At 26.2% G+C, this 22462-nt stretch overlaps 1 protein-coding gene across 3 annotated transcripts in view; it reads left to right on the forward strand.

Moving 5' to 3' along the window:
- The window catches only part of LOC101240343 (folylpolyglutamate synthase, mitochondrial), a 45579-nt gene that overhangs the window by 6809 nt on the left and 16308 nt on the right, over positions 1 to 22462 (forward strand). For all 3 annotated transcript variants that reach the window (XM_065791310.1, XM_065791309.1, XM_065791311.1), the window contains 11 exons: positions 755 to 819; positions 1225 to 1339; positions 3327 to 3404; positions 7401 to 7462; positions 7599 to 7701; positions 8554 to 8631; positions 11730 to 11781; positions 14612 to 14698; positions 15246 to 15359; positions 15511 to 15608; positions 16870 to 16916. In XM_065791310.1, coding sequence (XP_065647382.1) covers positions 755 to 819; positions 1225 to 1339; positions 3327 to 3404; positions 7401 to 7462; positions 7599 to 7701; positions 8554 to 8631; positions 11730 to 11781; positions 14612 to 14698; positions 15246 to 15359; positions 15511 to 15608; positions 16870 to 16916 — 899 coding nt within the window. The remainder of the gene's footprint in view (positions 1 to 754; positions 820 to 1224; positions 1340 to 3326; positions 3405 to 7400; positions 7463 to 7598; positions 7702 to 8553; positions 8632 to 11729; positions 11782 to 14611; positions 14699 to 15245; positions 15360 to 15510; positions 15609 to 16869; positions 16917 to 22462) is intronic.

Here is a 22462-nt window from a genome sequence, read left to right on the forward strand (position 1 = left end):
AATCAAGACTAAATCAATTCATCTTAATTTTTCCCTTATCTTTGATTGAAACATTTTTTTCCATTTGTGTTGCTTTGTCTTATAACTCACTTGTACCATAAAAACTTTACAATTTCATTTTTTATTGTCATCATTATAGGCATCATTATAAACAAATTTTAGTGTTGCAATAGTTTTATTTCAATTAAAAGACAATTTAAAAAGATTTTTTTTGAAGAAACTGAGCTTAAACTATAATTACTTAGTTAATTGTATTAGTTAATTAATTTATTAACTAAATATTGCGATATTATACTAATAATTATGTCTTTCAGTTTTTTTTTCTTCCTTTAGTTTTAGATAAAGCAACTTGATCAACATATATATTGATCATTATATTTAAGTTGTTTTTTTTTATTTAAGTATGAGAAACATTTTTTTGTGTTTTCTTTACTGTTAACATATAATTGTATTTTACAATAGTTATATTAAAATTGTTGTAGCTAGGTACCTGGTTTTGGTACCTGTTTCACTGAACAAGGTCAACTTTTATTAATATCTTTTTATGAGCACTTTTACTGAAACCAAAATCTACACATTTTTTAAAAGTTTTATGTTAAGGTTAGGTTTGAAGCCATTTTATATATTAAATAAGATGGATTATAAAATAGGATTCACTTTATTTTTATTGGATGGTTCAGTTTCTGTATTTTTTAGTTACGGTTCAGTGTCTACATTTTTATTAAAGGATTCAGTGTCCGGATTTTTATTATAGGGTTCAGTGTCTGCGTTTTGTGAAAGTATTTTGCGACATTCTGGTTTAAAGACTGGTTTATATACGTTAGTAATGTTTATTTTTTAAACTTGAAATTAGATTGCTTTATTTTTTTATTCCTGTTTTGTATCTATTTAGTTTTTTTAGCAACAATACTATTTTTAGGAGCAATATAAATGATGCTGTTATTTTAAATCATAAAATGTTTGTTTTAACTTCAATTATTTAATAAAGTTTCATAAAATGGCTTTGTTAAGATATAAATACTTTGTTTACTTTAATTAATAAGTGTATTGTTTATTATATGTAAAATAAACAATGCTTTATAATTTAACTCAATATTTATTGTAATTAAAGTAAATAAAGATTTTTTGAAATATTTTCTGCAAGTCTAATTAACATGAATTAAAATTTACTGAAAGTATTTCATTAAAATAAAAAATTGAATAAAAGTGCTTTATTATTTCCAGGTCTCCGCATTTGGTCGAAGTTCGTGAAAGAATTCAAATAAATGGGAAACCTTTGAATAAAACAATGTTTGCAACTTACTTCTTTAAGTGTTATGAAATGTTGCAGAAAAGTTGTGTTAGAAAATTTTTATAAATATTTTTATGATACTATTATTGTATATTAAATTATATATTACATTTAGAGCTTTAATAAATATATGATGCTAAGATAAATTGAGTTGTGAGGGACTGAATAGATTGAATGGAGAAAGTAGTTCCAAAGCAGGAATCAGATGAAATGTTTTTTTTTTTATGCTAAATCTCAAATTGAATTTATTAATATGTTTTGATCAAATGTATTTTCTAGTTTAAGTAGTAATTAATTTTAACACAGAAATACACAAACAATTTAATATACAGTCTCTGTATATTAAGAACTTTCTATATATTGAATAAAATTATCCAAAAAAAAAAAAAAAGAAATATTTTTATTTGGAATCAAATTGGTCTACTTTGGGGTCTGAAAAACACAGCAATGGCACCAAGTATTTACAAAACTGGTAAAAATCTAAAATTATCTTGAGATTTGTACAGGAAAATGGAATCCAAAGTCAATCCAAAATCAAGCATATAAATGCTTAAACCTTTTAACAATTTATTAAAGATTAAAGTACCACTTTAAAAACATCAAATGATAACTAATGACTGATAATCAGTTTTAACTTTTAAAAGTTAAAATTTGTTTCATTTTAATGATCTGATACATTAGGCAAATATTTAAATGTCATTTTCTTAATCTAATACTTAACAATTTTAAACAAAATTTTTAAATAATAATAAATAATAATAATAATAAATATTATTATTAATAATATAAGTAGTATTAACAAAAAATAAATTACATATTTATATTGTACTAAAATTATTAAATAAAAAGTTAAAATTAAGACTTTCACCTAATTTACTTAGTTTTAAAATTTGCTCATAATTTACGAGCATATATCTATAATTTTTAGTTTTTGAATTATGAAAGATGTTGATAGTTTTTTGTTTATGAATTATGAACACACATCTATATCTTTTTTTTTCATGAATTTTTATCAAATATTATAAAAGGGAATTCTAGAATTTTATAGTTTCCTTATGCTTATCCATGGAGATTCTTTTTTTACTCAAAACATTTTGTATTGCTTGTGCATGCATTCAGTGCACACTTTTATTCATTCATTCAACATTTTGTTATGCAATAGTTATGATTATAATGTTATACAATAGTGATGCTAATGGTAGCTGATGGTAGAGTGTTAACCTTGTAAGTAGAGATTTTAAAGAGAGTTTGAACATTACCACATCCCTGGTGGTGTCACAAGTTGTTACTGCAACTATGTTTGTCAAGGTTTTCATTTTCAAAAAATGAAAATAAAATAAAAGTATTAAGACTTGGAAAGAAAAACCAAAGTTCATTATTATGAATTTATACTATTTTATTATAGGATAATTATTGTGATTTAGTCATTTTAAAAGGAATTAATTTTTTAAAGTGTAAATCTGCTAATTTAAAAGAATTTATTTAATGTGACATATTTAACATATTTTTCAATATGAGTTGATTATTTCAATGTGAATCAATCTTTTTTGTAAATACATTGTTGTTTCTTTCTATCAAAAATGATTGGAGGTTTTGAGGTTGAGTTGGGGTTTAAATCTGGTTTCTTTAAGAAAATTTTAATTTGTTCAAAATAGTAAGTACTCTCGAGTCCTTAATAAAATTGGGGGGGGGGGGACATTTTTTATTTTTTAAAAAATTTTCCCACTCACCCATTTTTTATTAAGACCCCCCCCCCCCTCTCTTGTTTATTAATGCGCATTTGACCACAAGCCACGCAAGAATTAAATAGTTTTATGCATGTTTTGTAAAAAATATTAGTTAGGATTAACAAACTAAAATTTTTATGAAAAATACTTTTATTGTAACATAAAAAAATTTCCCCCTCCCTTTTATTGACCCCCCCCCCCTATTTATTAGATCTGGACTAAAATTACCCCCTTCCCTTTTATTCCCCCTCCCCTCCCCTTATATTAAGGACGCAAGAGTATTTTAGTTAAAAAGATTTTTTTCATAGATTCATCAAGAAGATAAATTGCCTGGTTATTTTCGGTTTTTAACATTAATGGCATTTAAAGTATTTCTATCTGAAAAGGTTAGGTTTTATTTTTTTAATTGAGTAGGTTGTATTTAATTTTCTAACTGAAAGGTTGTGTTTTATTTTCTAACTAAAGATTTTCTTTTTGTGTATACAATTAAATAAAATTTTAGCAACTTTTTTTTTATTGTATTTATTTTGTAATGTTTAATAGCTGCAAAAATCCTATTATTGTATTATATCTAATACGGTAGTGATGTAGTGGTAGAGCACTTGCTTCATAAGAGAGAGGTTCCGAGTTTGATCCCCACCACGTTCCTGGTAGTACCACACTCAACTTGTTTCACCTTGCAGCGGCCTTATTCGTCAAGGTTCGTGTTTCGGAGTTATAGAGTTGAGAGAGGGTTATAACCACAATTAAGTAGCCTCCTCATCTTTAGTGGCCTTTTGGGCCTTGGGAAGGTGAATTAACAAAAAAAAATATATCTTAAAAATACTTTCTGAAATTTCATGCAACAAATTTATTTATATAATTGTTTGTTATAACAGTAATGCACCATTGTACTAATATATTATCACAGTTAATATATATCTACTGATTTCTATTCTTACTTTATAATAACTTTAAATTAAGTGTAATTTTTCATAATAACTTTAAAACTAGTGACGTTACGACTATTAAATAATTCGATTGTTGACTAAATCGATTAATATATTTTCTAAAGCCGACTTAAATTGACTAATACATTTTTGGAAGTCAACTAAAAGTTGATTTATTTAAAGTATGGGAATAATTTATTTTCTTTGAAATAAATTGTAATAAAAATAATAAAGTAATTTATATTTGCTTTTTTGGCTGTCTGTGTTCCATAAGGTATTTTTTAGAGCACAAATAATGATAATAGCGTGAAAAAAGAATCTAAATACTTTAAAATACAATAACTGTTGAACTTTTAAATAGTAGTACAACACATCACAATAGTTTTTGTAATTGTTTTTCATCAAAACAATACAATAGCTATTGTAATTGTTTTTTGTCCCAGTAATGCAATACAAAAGTTATTGTAATTGTTAGCAATACAATAACAATAATACAATAACAATAAGTAATGTTTTAATTACATCTCTGGTATTACAATACAATATTATTGTATTGATGTGATGTTGTATTGAATTTTTACAATTACAATAACAACAGTCCCAACCCTAGTTTGAAATTTCTAGCTGGTATTTATCACTTTTTTTTTAAAATAAAAAGTGATTTGTTTTATTTTAATGATCCGATACTTTAAACAAATATTTAAATGTCAGTTTCTTAATCGGATACTTTACAATTTTAAAAGTTTTAAAAGTCATTGTCTAGTCAGCTTATAATACAATTTTGATATGTAAATGTAGTTTTAATTTCTGGAATTAAGAGTTCTTCAAAAAATTATCATCTAAGAAAATTTTTTTTTTTTTTCTTAAAATACTTTTTGAAAACACCTTGGCCAGGAGTATAGTTTTTAACACTTTATTTGCCCAGGAGTATAGTTTTTAGCAGTAATAGTAATGATAAATAATGATAATAATAGTAATAGTAATAATAATAATAATAATAATAATAATAATAATAATAATAATAAATATTGTTAGTAATAATATAAGTAATATTAACAAAAAATAAATTACATATTTGTATTGTACTAAAATTATTAAATAAAAAGTTAAAAATAAGACTTTCACCTCATTTACTTGCATATAATTGCACCTAATTTATGAGCATATACCTATAATTTTACATCTATATTTTTTTTTCATGAATTGCAATAACCGCTTTACATGTTTTACATATTCATGGTACTTTACATAACAATCTAATTTGTCGATTTAATTCCACTCACTATTAAGTTTATTCCACATATACTTTGCACCATTTGGCATTAGTATTTTAACATTTCTTTTAAGTTCATCCCATAAAAGTTCAATAGGAGAGAGATCTGGTGATTAGGGAAATTATTCTATTCAATACTTATTACTCACTTAAATAATTCCTACAAAGTTTTGAAGAATGCTTTGGATTGTTATCTTGAAAAATAAATGGCTCCCCAATAATTTTACTTCCTGAAGGTATGGCAAGACCTTTTTAAAATGTTTAAAGACACTGCTTTTGTCATTTTTTTCTCTGTTTTTACAATGTCACCTGTAGTATTTCCTCTAAAACAGCCCCAAACCATAACACTACCCAAACCATGTTTCACAGTTGGCAACACTAATTATTTTATCGATTCACCAACATTTCTTTGGACAAAGTTCTTCCTTTGGAACTAAAGATTTAAAACTTTAACTTGTTGGTCCAAAGAACACATTTCCAATCATTAATAGTCCATTTTTCATGTATTTTGCCCATTCCAATTTTATTTTATTTGTTTAGGAGCCAAAAGAAAGGTTTTCTCACAGTTATTCTGTCAACAAGCCCTGCTTCAATCAATCCCCTTTTCACCATTGTAAAAGATACTGGAGCTTCTCGAGAACAATTCAAATTATAGGTTAATTACAAAGCTGCTAACGGGTTATAACTAAAAAATGGTAATGACTTTAAAGATAAAGTTATGTAACATACTTTATATTAGTTACGGTTGCAATCTTACCTAGTTTGCAGCATTTTCAATTCTCTACAAAACTTGTTTTATTTGAAGTTAGGGAGAAAAATAAAATAAAAACAAGAAGCTCATCAAGAATGTTTGTACAGCCTCTATTTGAAAAATCAATCTAAAGGGAAAAAGTTTACAGTTGATCACTTTCTTGCTGAAATAATTCCTATTAACATCATCTATACCATTATTCTACACGCTGAATATAACTTTGGGTACCAGAGAGTCCTTGGGAGTGGTAGGATTGCTAAAATAATGACAAAAAGGAACATAAAAAAAATTAAAACAATGTTTGACCACAAAGACGGCAATATCGCAAACACAAGCAGCTCAGAAATTTAAGTGCACCCAAGTATATATCAGCAAAACATTATAAACAAAGTCTTTAATCAGGGCATAGAAGAAGAAGAAGAAGATTCCATTAAGAACTTGTGACCAAATAGAGAAAGCTCGAATGAAGTACGGTCAGCAGTATTGAATTTCCGCCAATAAATTGTTAATCCTTGATGACAAGTTGTACTTCACATTTAACCACTCTTTGATTAATGGAAATGATATGTCTCTCAAACACCAACAAGTGTCAGGTCATTTACAAAATTTTATTTTGTAAATGATCTACTGGGAAATTTGGGTCAATGAAATCTAGAAATTGTGTATCTAAATCCATCTAGTGGAAAGTTATCAAATAAAAGAAACAAATTAGTTTCAAAATTCAGACATGAAAATAAATTCCTTTTTTTGTATAGTAAGCTTTATATTATCTACTAATCATTACATCAAATATATATTTTTTCTTTCTTTGATTAAAAGATTAAAAAAAATCTTTAGATTTATTATGGACTTTGGTATTAAAGTTTGATGGTTTTAGCCATTGCTTGGGCTCTCAAGTACGTTGTTGTTTACTAGACTAAGACTCATAAAATCCCCAACATGGACACCAGTAAATTTAACCCAGGCTGGTTAAACTTACCATGAGGTTATTTGTATTATTTCTTTATTAAAGAAAAAATTGGATGAGATCAATTTATTTTAAAGTATTTATCTGATGTAATCCACTTACAAAAATAATTGACAGTTTTGATATATATTTTTATATATATGAAATATAATATATTTATCAAGTATATTTACCAAAATATTTATGATGTTTGAGAATTAACATTCACTTATAAGTAAAATAAACAATTTAGTTAAGATTTAAGTTAAATTAGTTTTTTTAGAGATTTAGTAGAGAGCAGGAAGAGATTAAGTAGAGATTAAATAGAGCAAGAATTACTTGTTTAAGATTATGATTACAATAAAAACAAAGTAACTACAACTAAAACAATAACCATGGCAACAATAAAAACAATGAAGTTTTTATAATAAGACATGAAAATGATTACAAAAAAATATGATTTTAAATACCATTTTATTTCAGGTTGATGTTGTAGTTCTTGAAGTTGGCATTGGTGGAGCATATGATTGCACAAATGTTATACAGTATGTTGATATTTAATTTTTTTATATATATCTTTATCTTATAATTACATGCTTTTTTTTAATATACATAGTTTCGGTAGCAAAAAATATTTTATGTATGTTTTTAACTTTTAAGTGATTTTATAAATCTTTCTAGAAACCCTGTTGTTTGCGGTATTTCAAAACTTGATTTGGATCATACAGCTGTGCTTGGTTGCACAATATCCAAGATTGCATGGCATAAATCTGGCATAATGAAGGTGATCACAAAACAATATCTTATGTATGCAATATAATTGAAATACTTTTGATATTAAATTTTGGTTTAAAAAGCGTATTTAAAAAAGAGAAATTTCCCCAATTTTTAAAGGGGCAAACTTTTTTCACCGGGTGTGGGGTAAATTATCCCATCCCTCTCAAAATTACCCCCTCCCCTCTCCCCTCAAAATTTATTGTCAAAAAAATAGACACGCAAACTGCATGTCTAATTTTTGTAAGAGTCATTTCACATTGTTACAAAAGTAATGAACTCAATTAAGTCTAGTCAGAGATTATGATGAAAAACCATTTCAAAGGGACAGAAAGGCAATGTTCCTGATCAACAACATAATATTAAAGATTTTGTGTGCATGTAGCAAGTTTATAAGTTACATTATTTGTTTTAAAGTTCAATTAAAAAAAGAGTTTTTTTAAACATGGAATATATTTTTTTCATTTCTACTACAACTATATTTTTTTTTCAACTTACAACTACAATTGCTGCCCAAGAAAGTGGGGAGAGGGGAGGGGGTGGTAATAACATTTGCTGGAAAAAAAACATTTATTATGAATAGTAAATTTTTTGATTCATCAAATTTTTTGAGAAAACCATTATTCTTCTTTAGTTAGATACCATTATTAGCAATGCAACATCAAAGTATATTGATTTGGTTCATTCTCCATGATTTTAATAAGATGTTCTCCATATTTTAATTGGTTTTATTTAAATTGGAGTTAGGTAGTTTAAATTTACTACCATACACACATAATTATTTTAAATTTTTGCAAATATAAATTGTGTTTAATTTAATCTTAATTTTTGCACATATAAATTGTATTTTGTATATTTATAGTCAGGTAGGCCAACTCTAACCATTCAGCAAGTAGAAGATGCAAAAATAATGTTGTTCAACAGGGCTGCTGAGCTTAAGGTTTTTTAAAGTTGTTTTTTTTAAACAATTTTTAAACTCAATTGTTTGCAAGTAACTGTTAACTATTTAGTGTGTGCGTGTATATATATATATATATATATATATATATATATATATATATATATATATATATATATATATATATATATATATATATCCCAGTTTTATTAAAAGATTCTCAGCCAATATGTATCATGCAAAGTCATTCTTCAATAAATCAAAGAAAAAATATTTTTTAAGATGCTTATTTTTAATAAAAAATATATGATTTATCTTTATCATATATTTTTTTAAAAATCGATTGTTCTGAATACAATTTTCCTACATTATAATTACATTGTGTTAAAAAGTTAATCGCAATTCAGCTACATGCAACGTGTGAAACATAAACTTTTAGACAAATTTGTCTACGTTTATTTTAATTTTTTTTCAATTTTTACATTTATATACAATTCATAAACATAATTAAGACAATCTAGAACAGTTTAACAATTTAACTAAATTGCCCAATAAGGGTTTATACCACCCTTAGCCAACCATAATTTGTAAATCTTATAAGCCAAATAAATAACATTGACAAAAAGCTCCTAGAATTGTATAGTTTGTTTGATTACTTTACATTGAGACTCAGCAGTAAGATTTGTCACAATTATGAGCACATCCTAGCTTCAAGAAGATCTAGCAAATTCTTTATGAAGATCTAGTGAATTTACTATTTCAATATTTTATTTAAGAGTCAAAGTGCTTAGTAAGAATAAAGCCATTGCAATAAAATCATCTTAAACTGTTATGAAAAAAGGATTACCATCAGATTTTCTTTTTCAAAAGGATAAAAATATCTTTTAAAAATACTTTTTTTTTCACAAAATATATCATGATTTTGTTTTTTTTTTTAATTTCCTGGTAACTAATCCTTTCTATTACTATGGAGTTTCTAGTTGCAATTTCATTTTTTTAATCTTTGGTTTGGTCTATAAAATGTTCTGCTTTTATAATTGGACAAAAATATTTTTTTAATATATATATATATATATATAAGCCAGTGCAAAATATAAACTTTTTGTTAAATAAATGTTATGTATGTCAATGTTTTTAATATAGTTATTCTTTAAAAACTTCTTACATGATTTAATTTCAACATGGATAGCTAACTTCAAGTTTAAAACTATTTATTTTATAAGTTAAAAAATTTATATATGCAAATATTTTTTAATATCTTTTTTTTTTTTTGCCAAATGAAGACACAAAATAAAAGTTCAGTCAAAATATCAAAAGTTATTATCAAAACATAATAATTTAAATTTTTTGCAAGACTATCTAGGGGAGGAGCCCCCATAGCCTACTAAGTCCTTTAGACAGGCTATTTGTAGCTCCAGCACCCAATGCTCCTGCTGAAGCCAAGTATATATATATATATATATATATATATATATATATATATATATATATATATATATATATATATATATATATATATATATATATATATATATATATATATATATCTATATACATATATATATATATATATATATATATATATATATATATATATATATATATATATATATATATATATATGCATAAATATATATATATATTATATATTTATATTTATATTATATATTTTTCTATTTATTGTATTTTTGTTTTAGTGGATTTCTACTTTATTTTATTTCTGTTTTTTTTTTTCAAGAGTTTTTTATTTTATCATAAAGCATGTACACGATATAAATGTGAAAGAATAAATACTTTATTTTTTTCAGTGGTTTTATTAATATGTTTTGAATTTTATTTGTATTTTGTTTTCAATGTGTTGTTGTTTCAAAAAAATAGTTTTCCCATTAAACTTAAAATAAGTTTTAAAAATGACAAAAGAAAAAAGACGTTAAAGAAAATCATGCACAAATATTTGGAAAATCTGAAAAGAATTTACAATTTAAAAAAAAATCAATTCTCAAAAAAAATTGATCAAGCACAAATCTGGTTGTGGAAGAAATAGGGGTTTTCAAGATATAAAACTGGATAGAAAACTGGGCCGAAAACAGTTTCAAGATAACCTAAGCCTCTCACTAAGGAAACGCACAAAAAGATAAAAATTTTCTCTTAGTTTTTTCTTTGATATTTAAAATAAACATGGTTTTCATATTTTTAAATTAAAAAAAGTACCCAACCACTCTGAAACTCAAAAAAAAAAAGTGTAAAAACCCGCTGCAGAATGTTGCATGACAATTTTATTTCCAAAAGTTTCTGTATTATTGAAGATGGTGAAACTAATATCAAGTACGATCATCAGCAATTTCCTTGTGCTGTGTATTATATTGTTAAATATGGAAGAAAAGCAGATAAGAAATTTAAATACACAAAACATAATAAGTTTGCTAAAAAAGTCTTGATTTGACAAACTATTTTCAGGTGTGGCTAAAAACAAGCACCCTATATTTCTGAGCCCACCCTTTCTGACAAAATATATGTAAAAAAGTGTTAACAAAAATGTTTTTTACTTCTCATTAAATCACATAGACATAGACATGTGCTCTGACCTGATTTATCATCAAGTCATTATAGTAAACTGGCTATGGAATGGTATAAACAAAATGTCGTGAAAGTTGTGCCTAGAACAAAAAAACTCCTCCTAACTGCCCAGAATTGAGAGTTACTAAAAAGTATTGGGCAATAGTTAAATGAAAAATGAAAAAAGCTAAAAAAACCATGCAAGAACAATTAAGATTTTTAAATGTTATTTAAAAAAGTATCAAATTGTTTTGATTGTTGTTCTGTGCGCAAGCTTATGGGTACCACTTAAGAAAAAGTTGGAAATTTTATTAGACGCCTACAGAAAAAAATTATTTTCTTTGAAATATTTTTATATTAATCTTTTTATATTAATGTATTAAAATTATTACTTAGTTCTAAATAAAAATTGATGAGTACTTCTTTTTTAGTATTTTTTCTACTTTCACATTTTTTTCATGTATAGGCTTTATTTCTATTTATTTCATTTATAAAAAATTTTTAATGAAAAACTTTATACTTTTTGTTAACTTCATTTTAACAAAAAAATAAATCTTCAAATTAAAATTATTTAATATTTTTAGGTGCCTCTATTCTTGGTACCAAGTTTAGATAGATTTTCAAATTCTATTCCAAGTAATACATTTAAACTGTTTTTTATTGTTTTCAAATTTTATGTTAAATAACTTGTGTTAGATTTTTAACATAATACATATAGAGTAAACTATTGATTCTCAGTCTAAAATGAAATTTAAAACAGGAATATTGATTTATTTTCCTCTTTATCATTGTTATACTTTATTTGACATAAATGTTATATAGACTATTGTTATATAGACTATTTTATATAGACTATGTTATATAGATATGTTATATAAATGTTATATAGACTATGTTATATAGACTGTTTTTTAAAGTTATCCTTTTTTTAAATTACTTATTTCAGATGGGAGAAAAATGTAAAGTTTTTATGTCGAATATTTACCACACATTATTTGTACTTTATAGATTTTTAAGGTTTTTAAATGCCTTTAATTCCCTGCCCATAATAAAGAACTTTAATGCCCTTAATTCCCTATTTATTTTATGACCAATTCTAACAGATTTTCTGCACTCAATACTGTCAAGAATACCTTATATGCCACCTTGTGTGCCATCTTGTATGCCACTATGTCTTTTATGAACCAATTGCTAATGAATTGTACAACCAATATTGTTTGCTTGTACTCCTTTCCTCAACACTCCACAAGGCCTCTTTCTGGTATTCTCTGCTTGCTCATTATTAACTTTACAATGTGTAATTAAAAAATGGTTTTACTTATTTTTAATTCTTTTAGTCTAGAGTCTTTTCAATTCAATCTTTCTGACACTGAACTCTTAATATTATTTCTTCTGTCTCTGCAATCATAAATCATTTGCATAGAACAGCTTTCATAATAAACCAACTCCTTAGCAAGAGCTTCCGAAACGATAAAAAAAGCAGCAACATTTGAGCAATTGCAAATTGATTATTTTATAAATCATAAAAATATTTTCTTATCAAATTCTAGTATTGTTATTGTTATTTTTATATGTATTGTTATTTTTATACATTCCATCAATTTAAAAGCAAATCAGACCAAATTCACAACAAAAGGGATGTTCATCCATCATCAGAATCAAACTTATCATGATTGTCTTAAAATTTCAGACACAACCCACACACGGACAAAACCCATCCACAGATACAACCCATCTACGGATACAACAAAGATATCAATATATTATAAATTTATTAACAAATTTCTTTTGCTTGTTTGTTTTGGTTATTTGTCTAGGTTTATTTATTTAGGTTATTTACCATGTTGTAATTTGTACCATTTTTCAATTGGTATTTTTAATTGGTAACAAATTAAAAATATGTAGTATAATACTAAATAAAAAATATCTGTACTCAGTAATATCTTCAGTTTATATTTTAAAGCAGATAAATTTGAAAAGTAGTACATTTTCAATATATTTTTATAAAATTTTCCATATTATTTTTCATTATAATTTTATTAAATAAAAAAAGAAAAAGACTGGAAGCGGTACGGGCAAACACAGTGGTCAGATAAAATTAGAAAAATACAATATTATTTAATGGCCAAATATTTTGCGAAGGAGAGTAATAATTAAATTAATCCAATATTTTAAAATTTCTAAGAACTTTAATATATTTAAGTGGGAAAATCCTACTCTCAGCTTATTAACAGCCAATACCCCAGTTAGAAGTTAACGCGGTGCGGAATACAGAATCCATAGAAAGATTACTAGGAATTTAGCTAGGCAAAACCTTTCAAGCAATCATGTAGTGTCTTGTTGGAACAGTCTATCAAATTTAGTTGTTGCTTCAGAGTCGGTTGACCAGTTCAAAAATAACTATGGCAAATGGTTTAGTTCAATTGTTTGTCAGTCCACTATAGTTGGGTCTTGATGAATTCCCAGCTTATAGAAATTTCAAACTTTTATTGTAGAATAACATTAAGTTATAGTTGGATAACTGTAATATAAGCTGTGTTAGCTGTTGTTCCATCTTGAAGGAATCACAATTCTGGATTGGTCTCAAAATTGTTTCAATCATTGTCCAGTATCGAATGCCATTCACTTTAGCTGTAACTAGTTTTTGAAAAAATATGATTCAGCAATTCTTTCTGAAGTTGTTCCACGCAAGACTGGGCATTTAAGTGGGTACATTTGATTTAACAACTTGCAGATTTTGGGTTCCCTATATTTTCTTTGTTTATGTGACTATATCAAATGCATCATTTGAGTCAATTCAATTATGGGAAAAGATGTAAATTAGGTAAAGTATTTTGAACAAAAATTAAACAAAATGCTGACTTCAAAATAAAATTGAACAAAATGCTGACTTTAAAATAAAACTAAACTATGGTTCTTTGTTCTGTGCTAAATCTTTTTATTATAACTTAGACAAAAAAAAGATTTGTTAAACCAAAATAGTTTTCCGAAAATGTGTTCTTTTCTAAATTTTATTTTAATAATATATTTTTTTTTATTTTAAAAATCTTAAATCAAATTTATTAAATAATTTTTTTTTTCAGGTTTACTAACAAAATGACAAACTTCAAATAAATTTATGACTAAGAGGTCATCCATAAATAATGTCACGCTATAAGAGGGGAGGGGGGTTAGTGGTTTTGTGATGACTCATACAAAACTTGCTACTTAAGTGTTATGATTTTGTGGCGAGGTGATATTTTTTTATCCTTTTTAAAAAACTTAAGTTTGATTCTAAAATTTGTCAAATTTACTCCAAAATAATCTTGGAGTAATTGGAATTGGTATCACTTAAAATATATATTAATACAAAATACATATTAATATACATTAATACAAACATTTTGTATAATTTAAATTAATCTAATTTAAAACATAATTAAGTTAAATAATATAATGTAAATTTTGTATATTTTTTATTTTTTAGATCTTGGTTTAGATGGAGAGCACCAAAAGGAAAATGCATCACTTGCTGTTCAACTTTGTCGAGTTTGGTTTCAGCAAAAACATTTATGTTAGATTTAATTAATTTTTAATGTCATTTGTGTTATTATTATTTTCTTTTTAACCCAATAAAATAGAAATTACATCCTTTATAATTTTTATCTTTTTATTTATTGGAATGAATAAAAAAATTCTTGATGAATAAAAAAATCAATTATTATTTTTATTAAACCTGTAAAAAATATATATATTTAAAATCAGGACTAAGGAGCAAAATATATATTTATAATTTGATGATTAAAATAATGTTTGAAATTTTTTTAATTTCAAACTTGCAGTTTAATTTATAACAAAATCATACAATTTGTATTTAATAATGATTTAATATAGTTTATGCATTTGTATATTACAAAATGCATTGAACTTATTATGTAGAGATAAAAATAAGTATACATTGGCCAAATTACTGGTTGAAAAGTGTTTGTTTATTTTACTAAGTTTTACAATAAATTGTTTGTTTTTATCCCTAAACAATAAATTATTAGAATTTATTACAATTAAAAAAAACATTTTGAATATTTTTTTATTATTTTTGTCTTGAATATTTTTATCATTAGTTCTAAACAAAAGCGTTCTATTACCAGAAGAGAAAACTGAACTGATGACAAACATATCAGTTGACAATGAAGGTTTAATGACAACATTTATGCTGCCTAATCTTTTCATTCAAGGTATTATTTAAAGACGACTTTTCTGAAGTTAATTAATTTTTTATTTAAATATTTATATAATTTGTAGTTTAAAAAATCTTTTTTGCATTTTTACATTTTTTAATTGTTTGTTTTAATTATTTCTTATTACTTTTATTTTATATTTTGTTAGGTTTGGTGGAAGCAAAATGGCCAGGTCGCTGTCAAATTATTAAAAGGGATCAAATAAGTTTTTTTATTGATGGTGCTCATACCCTTGAAAGCATGAAGGTAAGAAATTTTATTTGTTGTGACTATTTTTTACTTTTCTCATTTATGTATTATAAGAAAAATAATATCAAAAAACCATGCCACCTTAAGATATAACTATATATGGTCTGCCATAATGAAAAAATATTACAATTCTTATGTTTTAAATCACAGAAGATTTGGTTGATTAAGATATAAAAGAAGTAGAAGAAGATTCCATAGAAGATCACTGCACTGATTACAATTTAGAGTTTATTGAACAAAATAAATGTTATGAAATTGAATATTAATTTTGGTCAAATTATTACCAATTAAAGAGGTGTTAAAAGAATATTTATTCAGCATTCTGTTTTATAACACAATATCTCAAAAAATAAGAAAAAAAACTCAAATTAAAATTAGACATAAAGACTTGATGAAATACTTGGGTGTAATGGTTCAACAATTTTTAATTCTATTAGAATGTATTAACAATCCATAGTTGAATGGAACTTTAATCTTATTTCAAAAAATGACATTTTTGCACTTTTAAAACCTTTTTGAAGTTCTTGAACCAGTTGAAACTGTCAAAAACCTGTTGAAACTGTTGATAACCAGTTGAAACTGTCAAAAACCAGTCCAAACTGTCATTACTTAATTTGAGTAAAATTTTGATGTAAATTTTATAACAGCTTAAGGACCCATTTTTGTTTGAAAATCAATGGAAACTAATAAAACCCAAAAAAGTAATACATACTGTCAAAAAAAGGATGGAAAAGAAGAGGTCTTTAAATTGATGAATATATTTGAATTGTGGAAAGAATTTCATCGATTAGATTCTTTCAAAAAACAGCCAACAATGCTGGCTGTTTTATATCATATTTTAATAGTAATTCACCCTACCTCAACACCCTACCTCAACACCCTACCTTAACAGCTTCTGAAACAGTATTCTCAATAGGAGGTTCAATTTCGGAATAGATGAAAAGCTTCCATAGTTGGAGACTCTACTAATTCTCTTCTTTTGTTGTTTTTTTTTAGACTTGTATAACACACAGTTTCCTTGTTTTTTTCAATTGTTTTAGCTATCATTTTTGTTTATCGTTTTCTATCATTTCAATACTACTTCATCATTTTCTTAGTAAAACGCAACTTAATTAGTGGTCAATTTTATTAATAGTAAGGAGGACAAAAAAAAAACAAGTATAAAAAGTATAGTACACAAAGTGAGAGAATGTATTTTAGAAGTATATATTTTTTTAAATTGATGATGTTTTTATATTACTTTACTCTGCTTTTTTAGGCCAGTGTTAAATGGTTCAAGTCAAAGCAAAAAAGTTCCATTTCTCGGTAATAATTTTTTATTTAAAAGTTTTTTTTATATGGTATTTTATAACATCTAAGCGCCTCTTCAAATTTCAGCCATTAAAATTTAGTTATCAAGAAGATTAAATTGAAACAATACAATTACCTTGGATACAATTACTTTGGATACAATTACCTTGGATGCATATTTAGCACTTCTCTAATGTTAAGTAAGTTTTTCCAGAACCTTACAAAAAAAATAGTAACATTGAAACTGTTTTTGAATATGAGACCCTACCTGACACATAAAGCATGTGCAAGTTTTTATGCATCAATGATATTGCTGCTTCTAAATTGTAACAGTCTTAATTTTGCAGAATCACAAAGTGTTATGTTCAAATCAATTGAAAAATAAACCAACGTTATTATCTAAGTCTGTGGTCAAAGTTCTATTGATGGTAACTTTTATTGATGGTAACTTTTCTATTGATGGTAAACATAGTTTACCATCAATAGAAAAGTTCTTAACAATGAACTTTTGTTTAACAGTATAAAAATGTCAAGATGAAACAGCAAATCATTTGTAAAGAAAATATTTACAATTTTAAAGTACTCCTAAATCCAATGCATGATTGAAGGTAGATAATTAATGTTACACGCACCCTAAAGAAGTTTTGAAAGCCAATGTTGGAGCAATTTTAAACAATTATTCCAACTATAAAATTTAAAGTAACTAGGAATGATATTTAGGATATTAATGAAGGAGAATATTCTAATAGTTGGATATTAAGTTTCTAAGAAATCATCAGTAATTATTTATAAAAGTTATATTAAAGTTTGTATTGGAAATTTACTCCCAACTTGATGTGCAATTTATATTTAAAGTGCTTTGAGCATGTTCTAATATTAGGTCTTACCCAGTGCTTAAGCAGTTTAGGCTTTTATTTTTAACTTTTATAATTAAAAAACCAAAAGATTTCAAATTACTCTTAAAATGAGTTCTCTAAGCAAATATTTTGTTGTAACAAATATTTTGTAATAAATTGCATTTCAAAAAGAATATAAGACTTAAATTGAGATTTACCAGAAAACAAAAAAAATTCTTAAAAAACTTTAAACTGTATGAAGATGGAAGAGAGTTTCAAAGAAAACATGAAGATGGAAGAGAGTTCCGAAGAAAAAATGAAGTGGAAGAGAGTTCCGAAGAAAACATGAAGATGGAAGAGAGTTCCGAAGAAAACATGAAGATGGAAGAGAGTTCCGAAGAAAAAATAAAGATGGAAGAGAGTTCCGAAGAAAACATGAAGATGGAAGAGAGTCCCGAAGAAAACATGAAGATGGAAAAGATTATCTAAGTATTGATGTGCAAACAAAAAAGAGAATAAGAGCATGAAGGAACAAAATAAAATACGGTTTAGTAAATAACAGTTAGAGTAAAAGGATGCATTAAGTGAAAATAAGTTTTGGTTGATGAGATTAAAGATAAAACGGTCGCTGCTCATTTGAGCAGCAACCATGATGTTATTTGTAGAAAAATAGAAATGTATGCAACCTCACAATGATGGAACACTGGTTCAAGCTTAGCAGATAAGGCAAGTCCAACATTTATAATACGTTTTTTGACCTTGTCTTGAAGAAAAAGGGCATCATTAAAAAATTTAGCCTAAATATGACAACAAAGTTACATACAGGAATGAATAAGGGATTTGTAGAGGTAGAGAATGGTATCAGGAGTAAATACTGAGCTCAGTAAAGAGAAGCAACCTTAGCAGGTGTGAGTTTTGTAATTGGTTGTGTATTTGGTTTCTATGACAGGTCAATAGTCAATTATAATTTAGGAAGACTCAAAGTAAAGGACTCAGAGTGTTGCCATTCATCAGTGGTATTAACAATATAGTGGTAATTTTTGGCAGTAAATAACTAAGTTTTTTCGGAATTAAAATTCACAAGTCTCTATTACAGAACAGAGATCAGATTCAAGGTTGGCTGCCTCTTATTTATTTAATTAGTATTTAAATTTGTATATAAAATTTAATTAGTAATAAAAAAAGAATAATTTTTTGTCATCACTTTTTGATTTCTTCAAGACAGAAGTTTATAATTGTATTGCCAGCAAGTAGAACCACATAAATGTAAGAAACAATACAGGACCAAGGATAGAACAGGAATTACTGGAAATAAAGAAGAATGATTCTTAACACCTAAGTTCTTCAAGAACAACTTAGGTGCTGCAGTTAGAGAGGAATGAATTAATAACCTCAAAAGCATTCCTGTGTACACAACATAAAGCAAGGTTATAGATAAGACCAGCATTCTAGACTTTATTGAAAGCCTTTAGGATGACAAGAGCAATAGCCTTCACCTTGTCACCTTCCTCTACTGCATATTAATACTATTCTGTAATAATAGTTTAAGAATGAGAGGATCAAAATCTGCAGAACAAACAGTAAGTTTAAGACTTTAAGTTCAGATTAATGAGATCAGATAGTTGTTTGAGAGTAAACAGTTAGAAAGTAATTTGTTAGACTCAAGCTAAGATATTAGAAATTATTTTATTTCTAATATCTCACTTTAAGAAGTTCCGAGTCCAATCTATACCATGTTCCTTGTAGTACATACTCAAATTGTTTCTCTATGCAGCATCCTTGTTCAAAGTTTCGTATTTTGAAATTAAAGAATTGAGAGAGGTTTGTAACAAAAATAGAATTAGCATTGAGGAGTCGCATAACATAAAAATATTTTGAAAAAATACACTAGTTGGGCAATAGTTAGAGAAGTCAGAGTGTTCTCCAGGGTTTTTGGAGAACAAACAAAGTTTGTTTTTCAAAAACCCTCACGGGTTCACACCACAGATGCCATTTTTCAGTAGATTTCAGTGATTTTGGATGTCTAACAATGTGTTAACCTGTTTAATTGGAATGATACGAAGAGTATGATTGGTTATTTATGGTCATTAGATTCAAGAGAGCAGAAGAAAATTTGATATTGGAGCTTAGCATCAGACAGTATTTTTTTTACAGAATTTCTTGCAATAGTAGAAAGATCTATATTTTAAAGAGAGTTGTTCTTTTGAAAAAGATATAATAAATAGTTGTAATTTGAAATAGCAGCTGCACAAGTGAAAACCATGAGAAGGTATGTGAAAAATTTTAGTTGATCAAATGTTAGATTGTTATATATCATTGGAAAAGGCTTCAGTATTTAAAAAGGGAAAAAATTATTGAAATTGAACAATTCTATAAAAAGTTATGAGGTTTATAATAGTAAATTTTTGATATATGGATTTGTTGAAGAAACTGTAATCAATATTTAGTTTTTCTCAACTTAAAATGTTATAACTTTGTCAAATTTTATCTAAATACCTATAACTTGGTATCGAAAGATAGGTGCAACAGCGGACTACAAATTTATAACTGCCTCCTCCTACCAAGCATATGCAGAAGGCAGAGGGGATAGTGAACTTCCACCTTTACCGGAAAAATATGCATATTTCTTTGTATTTGATTGTATTCAACACAATAAATTACTTATATGTTTAGATAGAAGTTAGTAGGTATGCAAACTATCTTAGCATTCTTCAGCAATAATTTAACATAAGAACATCAACAAGTTTTTAATAACCATAAAGTCAAAGTTTACCAACCAAACATAAATGTCACATAAAAATCAAGTTTAACTTTTTTTCTAAAATTTTTTAGTTTAGTTATGTTTCTTTTGCTTCATTAAGCTAAGTTTTAGAATTGTAATTTTATTAGGAGATAACAGAAAGTGTTGCATAGCCACTATTAAGGAGGCTTAAGCAAAAATTTATGACTAAAGTCAAGTAGATGTAGCATTCATCATCCCATGCATAAAATAATGTAACACAGGTTTACATCTAACAAATTAAAAAGGAGTGCTAGGCTGGTCAACAGAGTTGTTCTGGCTATCCCTTAAGTCTTTGCCTAGAAGGTTTTCTACAAGACAGTAACTGGATGCAGTTAATATCTGTCCAAAATAATTATTTTTATTGAAACGATATCTCTAGCCTTTATTCAACCAAGAACCGCAAGGCAGGGTAAATTAAAGTTAGGTTTTATTTTCTTTAGAAAAACAAATCCATGAGACAGGTAGTACTGTATTACATGTTACCAGTTGAAGGGTGATTGTGATGACCTTGAACCTGACATGACCTAAAATTGTTAAAAAAAGTTACTTCTGTAAGTCATACTTTGAAACATTGAGCAAAAGATTTTGGAAATGCATTAGGAAAAGCATTACATCTGAAAGAATGCAGGAAATTAAGTTATATTATATAGTTGTAGTCACTAATTAATAAATGAGTGTATACTGATTCACACAAATTTTACAAACACTGAAACCAGATATTCAAACAGTGCACAGACATACAAATAGTATCTTATGGGTGAGCTAGTCCTGTGCCAGAGAGTGACAAACAACACAAACATACATATATAGTAACTTATGGTTATGCAAAACATTGCATCATTAGTTTAGACAGAACATAGACTTATAAATAGTAACTTATGGGTGAGTAAACATCATGCTAGAGGTTCAGACAGAACACAAATGTAAATGTTTAGTAAATTATAGGTGAGCTTACATTGTAACTAAAGCATCTCCAACTTTATAAAAGACAAAAATAGACATCACTATAGACATGACAGATATTAGATAGTATCAATGACAGATATTAGATAGTATCAATGACAGATATTAGATAGTATCAATGACAGATATTAGATAGTATCAATGACAGATATTAGATAGTATCAATGACAGATATTAGATAGTATCAATGACAGATATTAGATAGTATCAATGACAGATATTAGATAGTATCAATGACAGATATTAGATAGTATCAATGACAGATATTAGATAGTATCAATGACAGATATTAGATAGTATCAATGACATATATTAGATAGTATCAATGACAGATATTAGATAGTATCAATGACAGATATTAGATAGTATCAATAGTATCGATAGAACTTCTACTAGCTATTTTTACTTTTACTTCTTAAGTTTATTAAAAGTAAAGTTGATCTTTACTTTTACCAATTGATTCCATAAAAGTTGATCTTTACTTTTACCAATTGATTCCATAAAAACCTGTTAAAAAAGGCAAAGGGCTAAGTCAATTTAATCAAAAATAAAATAAAAAAAAAAAGAAAGTCTTAAGAAGAAGGAAAACAATAAAGAACAAAGAAAAAAGTGATTGAATGAAGAGGTGCTAAACAGAAACACATAAAAGAATGACAAGAGAATTCAAACAAGATTTAAAACAATTCGATGAATTGATGTGCAAGCATATGCCTCAGCCAGGCATGTGACTATTTGAGTCTTTGAGATTCAAAGGATAACAGCCATCAAAATTGAGATTAAAAAATTAAACAGCTGAAATCAATTTAGTCTTACAAAGAGAAAGTAAGTCTGGTGAATTTTGCGTAAGAGATATAATTTCACTCACTTTCAATAAGAACTGTCAAGAAGATTCGTCATCTTAAACACGAAAAAACACAGATTTTTTATCTAACCCAGCGTAATAGTTGAAAATGTGTGTTAGGCTGGTCAATTGAATTTTT

This window comes from Hydra vulgaris, chromosome 02 (assembly GCF_038396675.1).
Source record: "Hydra vulgaris chromosome 02, alternate assembly HydraT2T_AEP".
Taxonomy (NCBI): Eukaryota; Metazoa; Cnidaria; class Hydrozoa; order Anthoathecata; family Hydridae; genus Hydra; species Hydra vulgaris.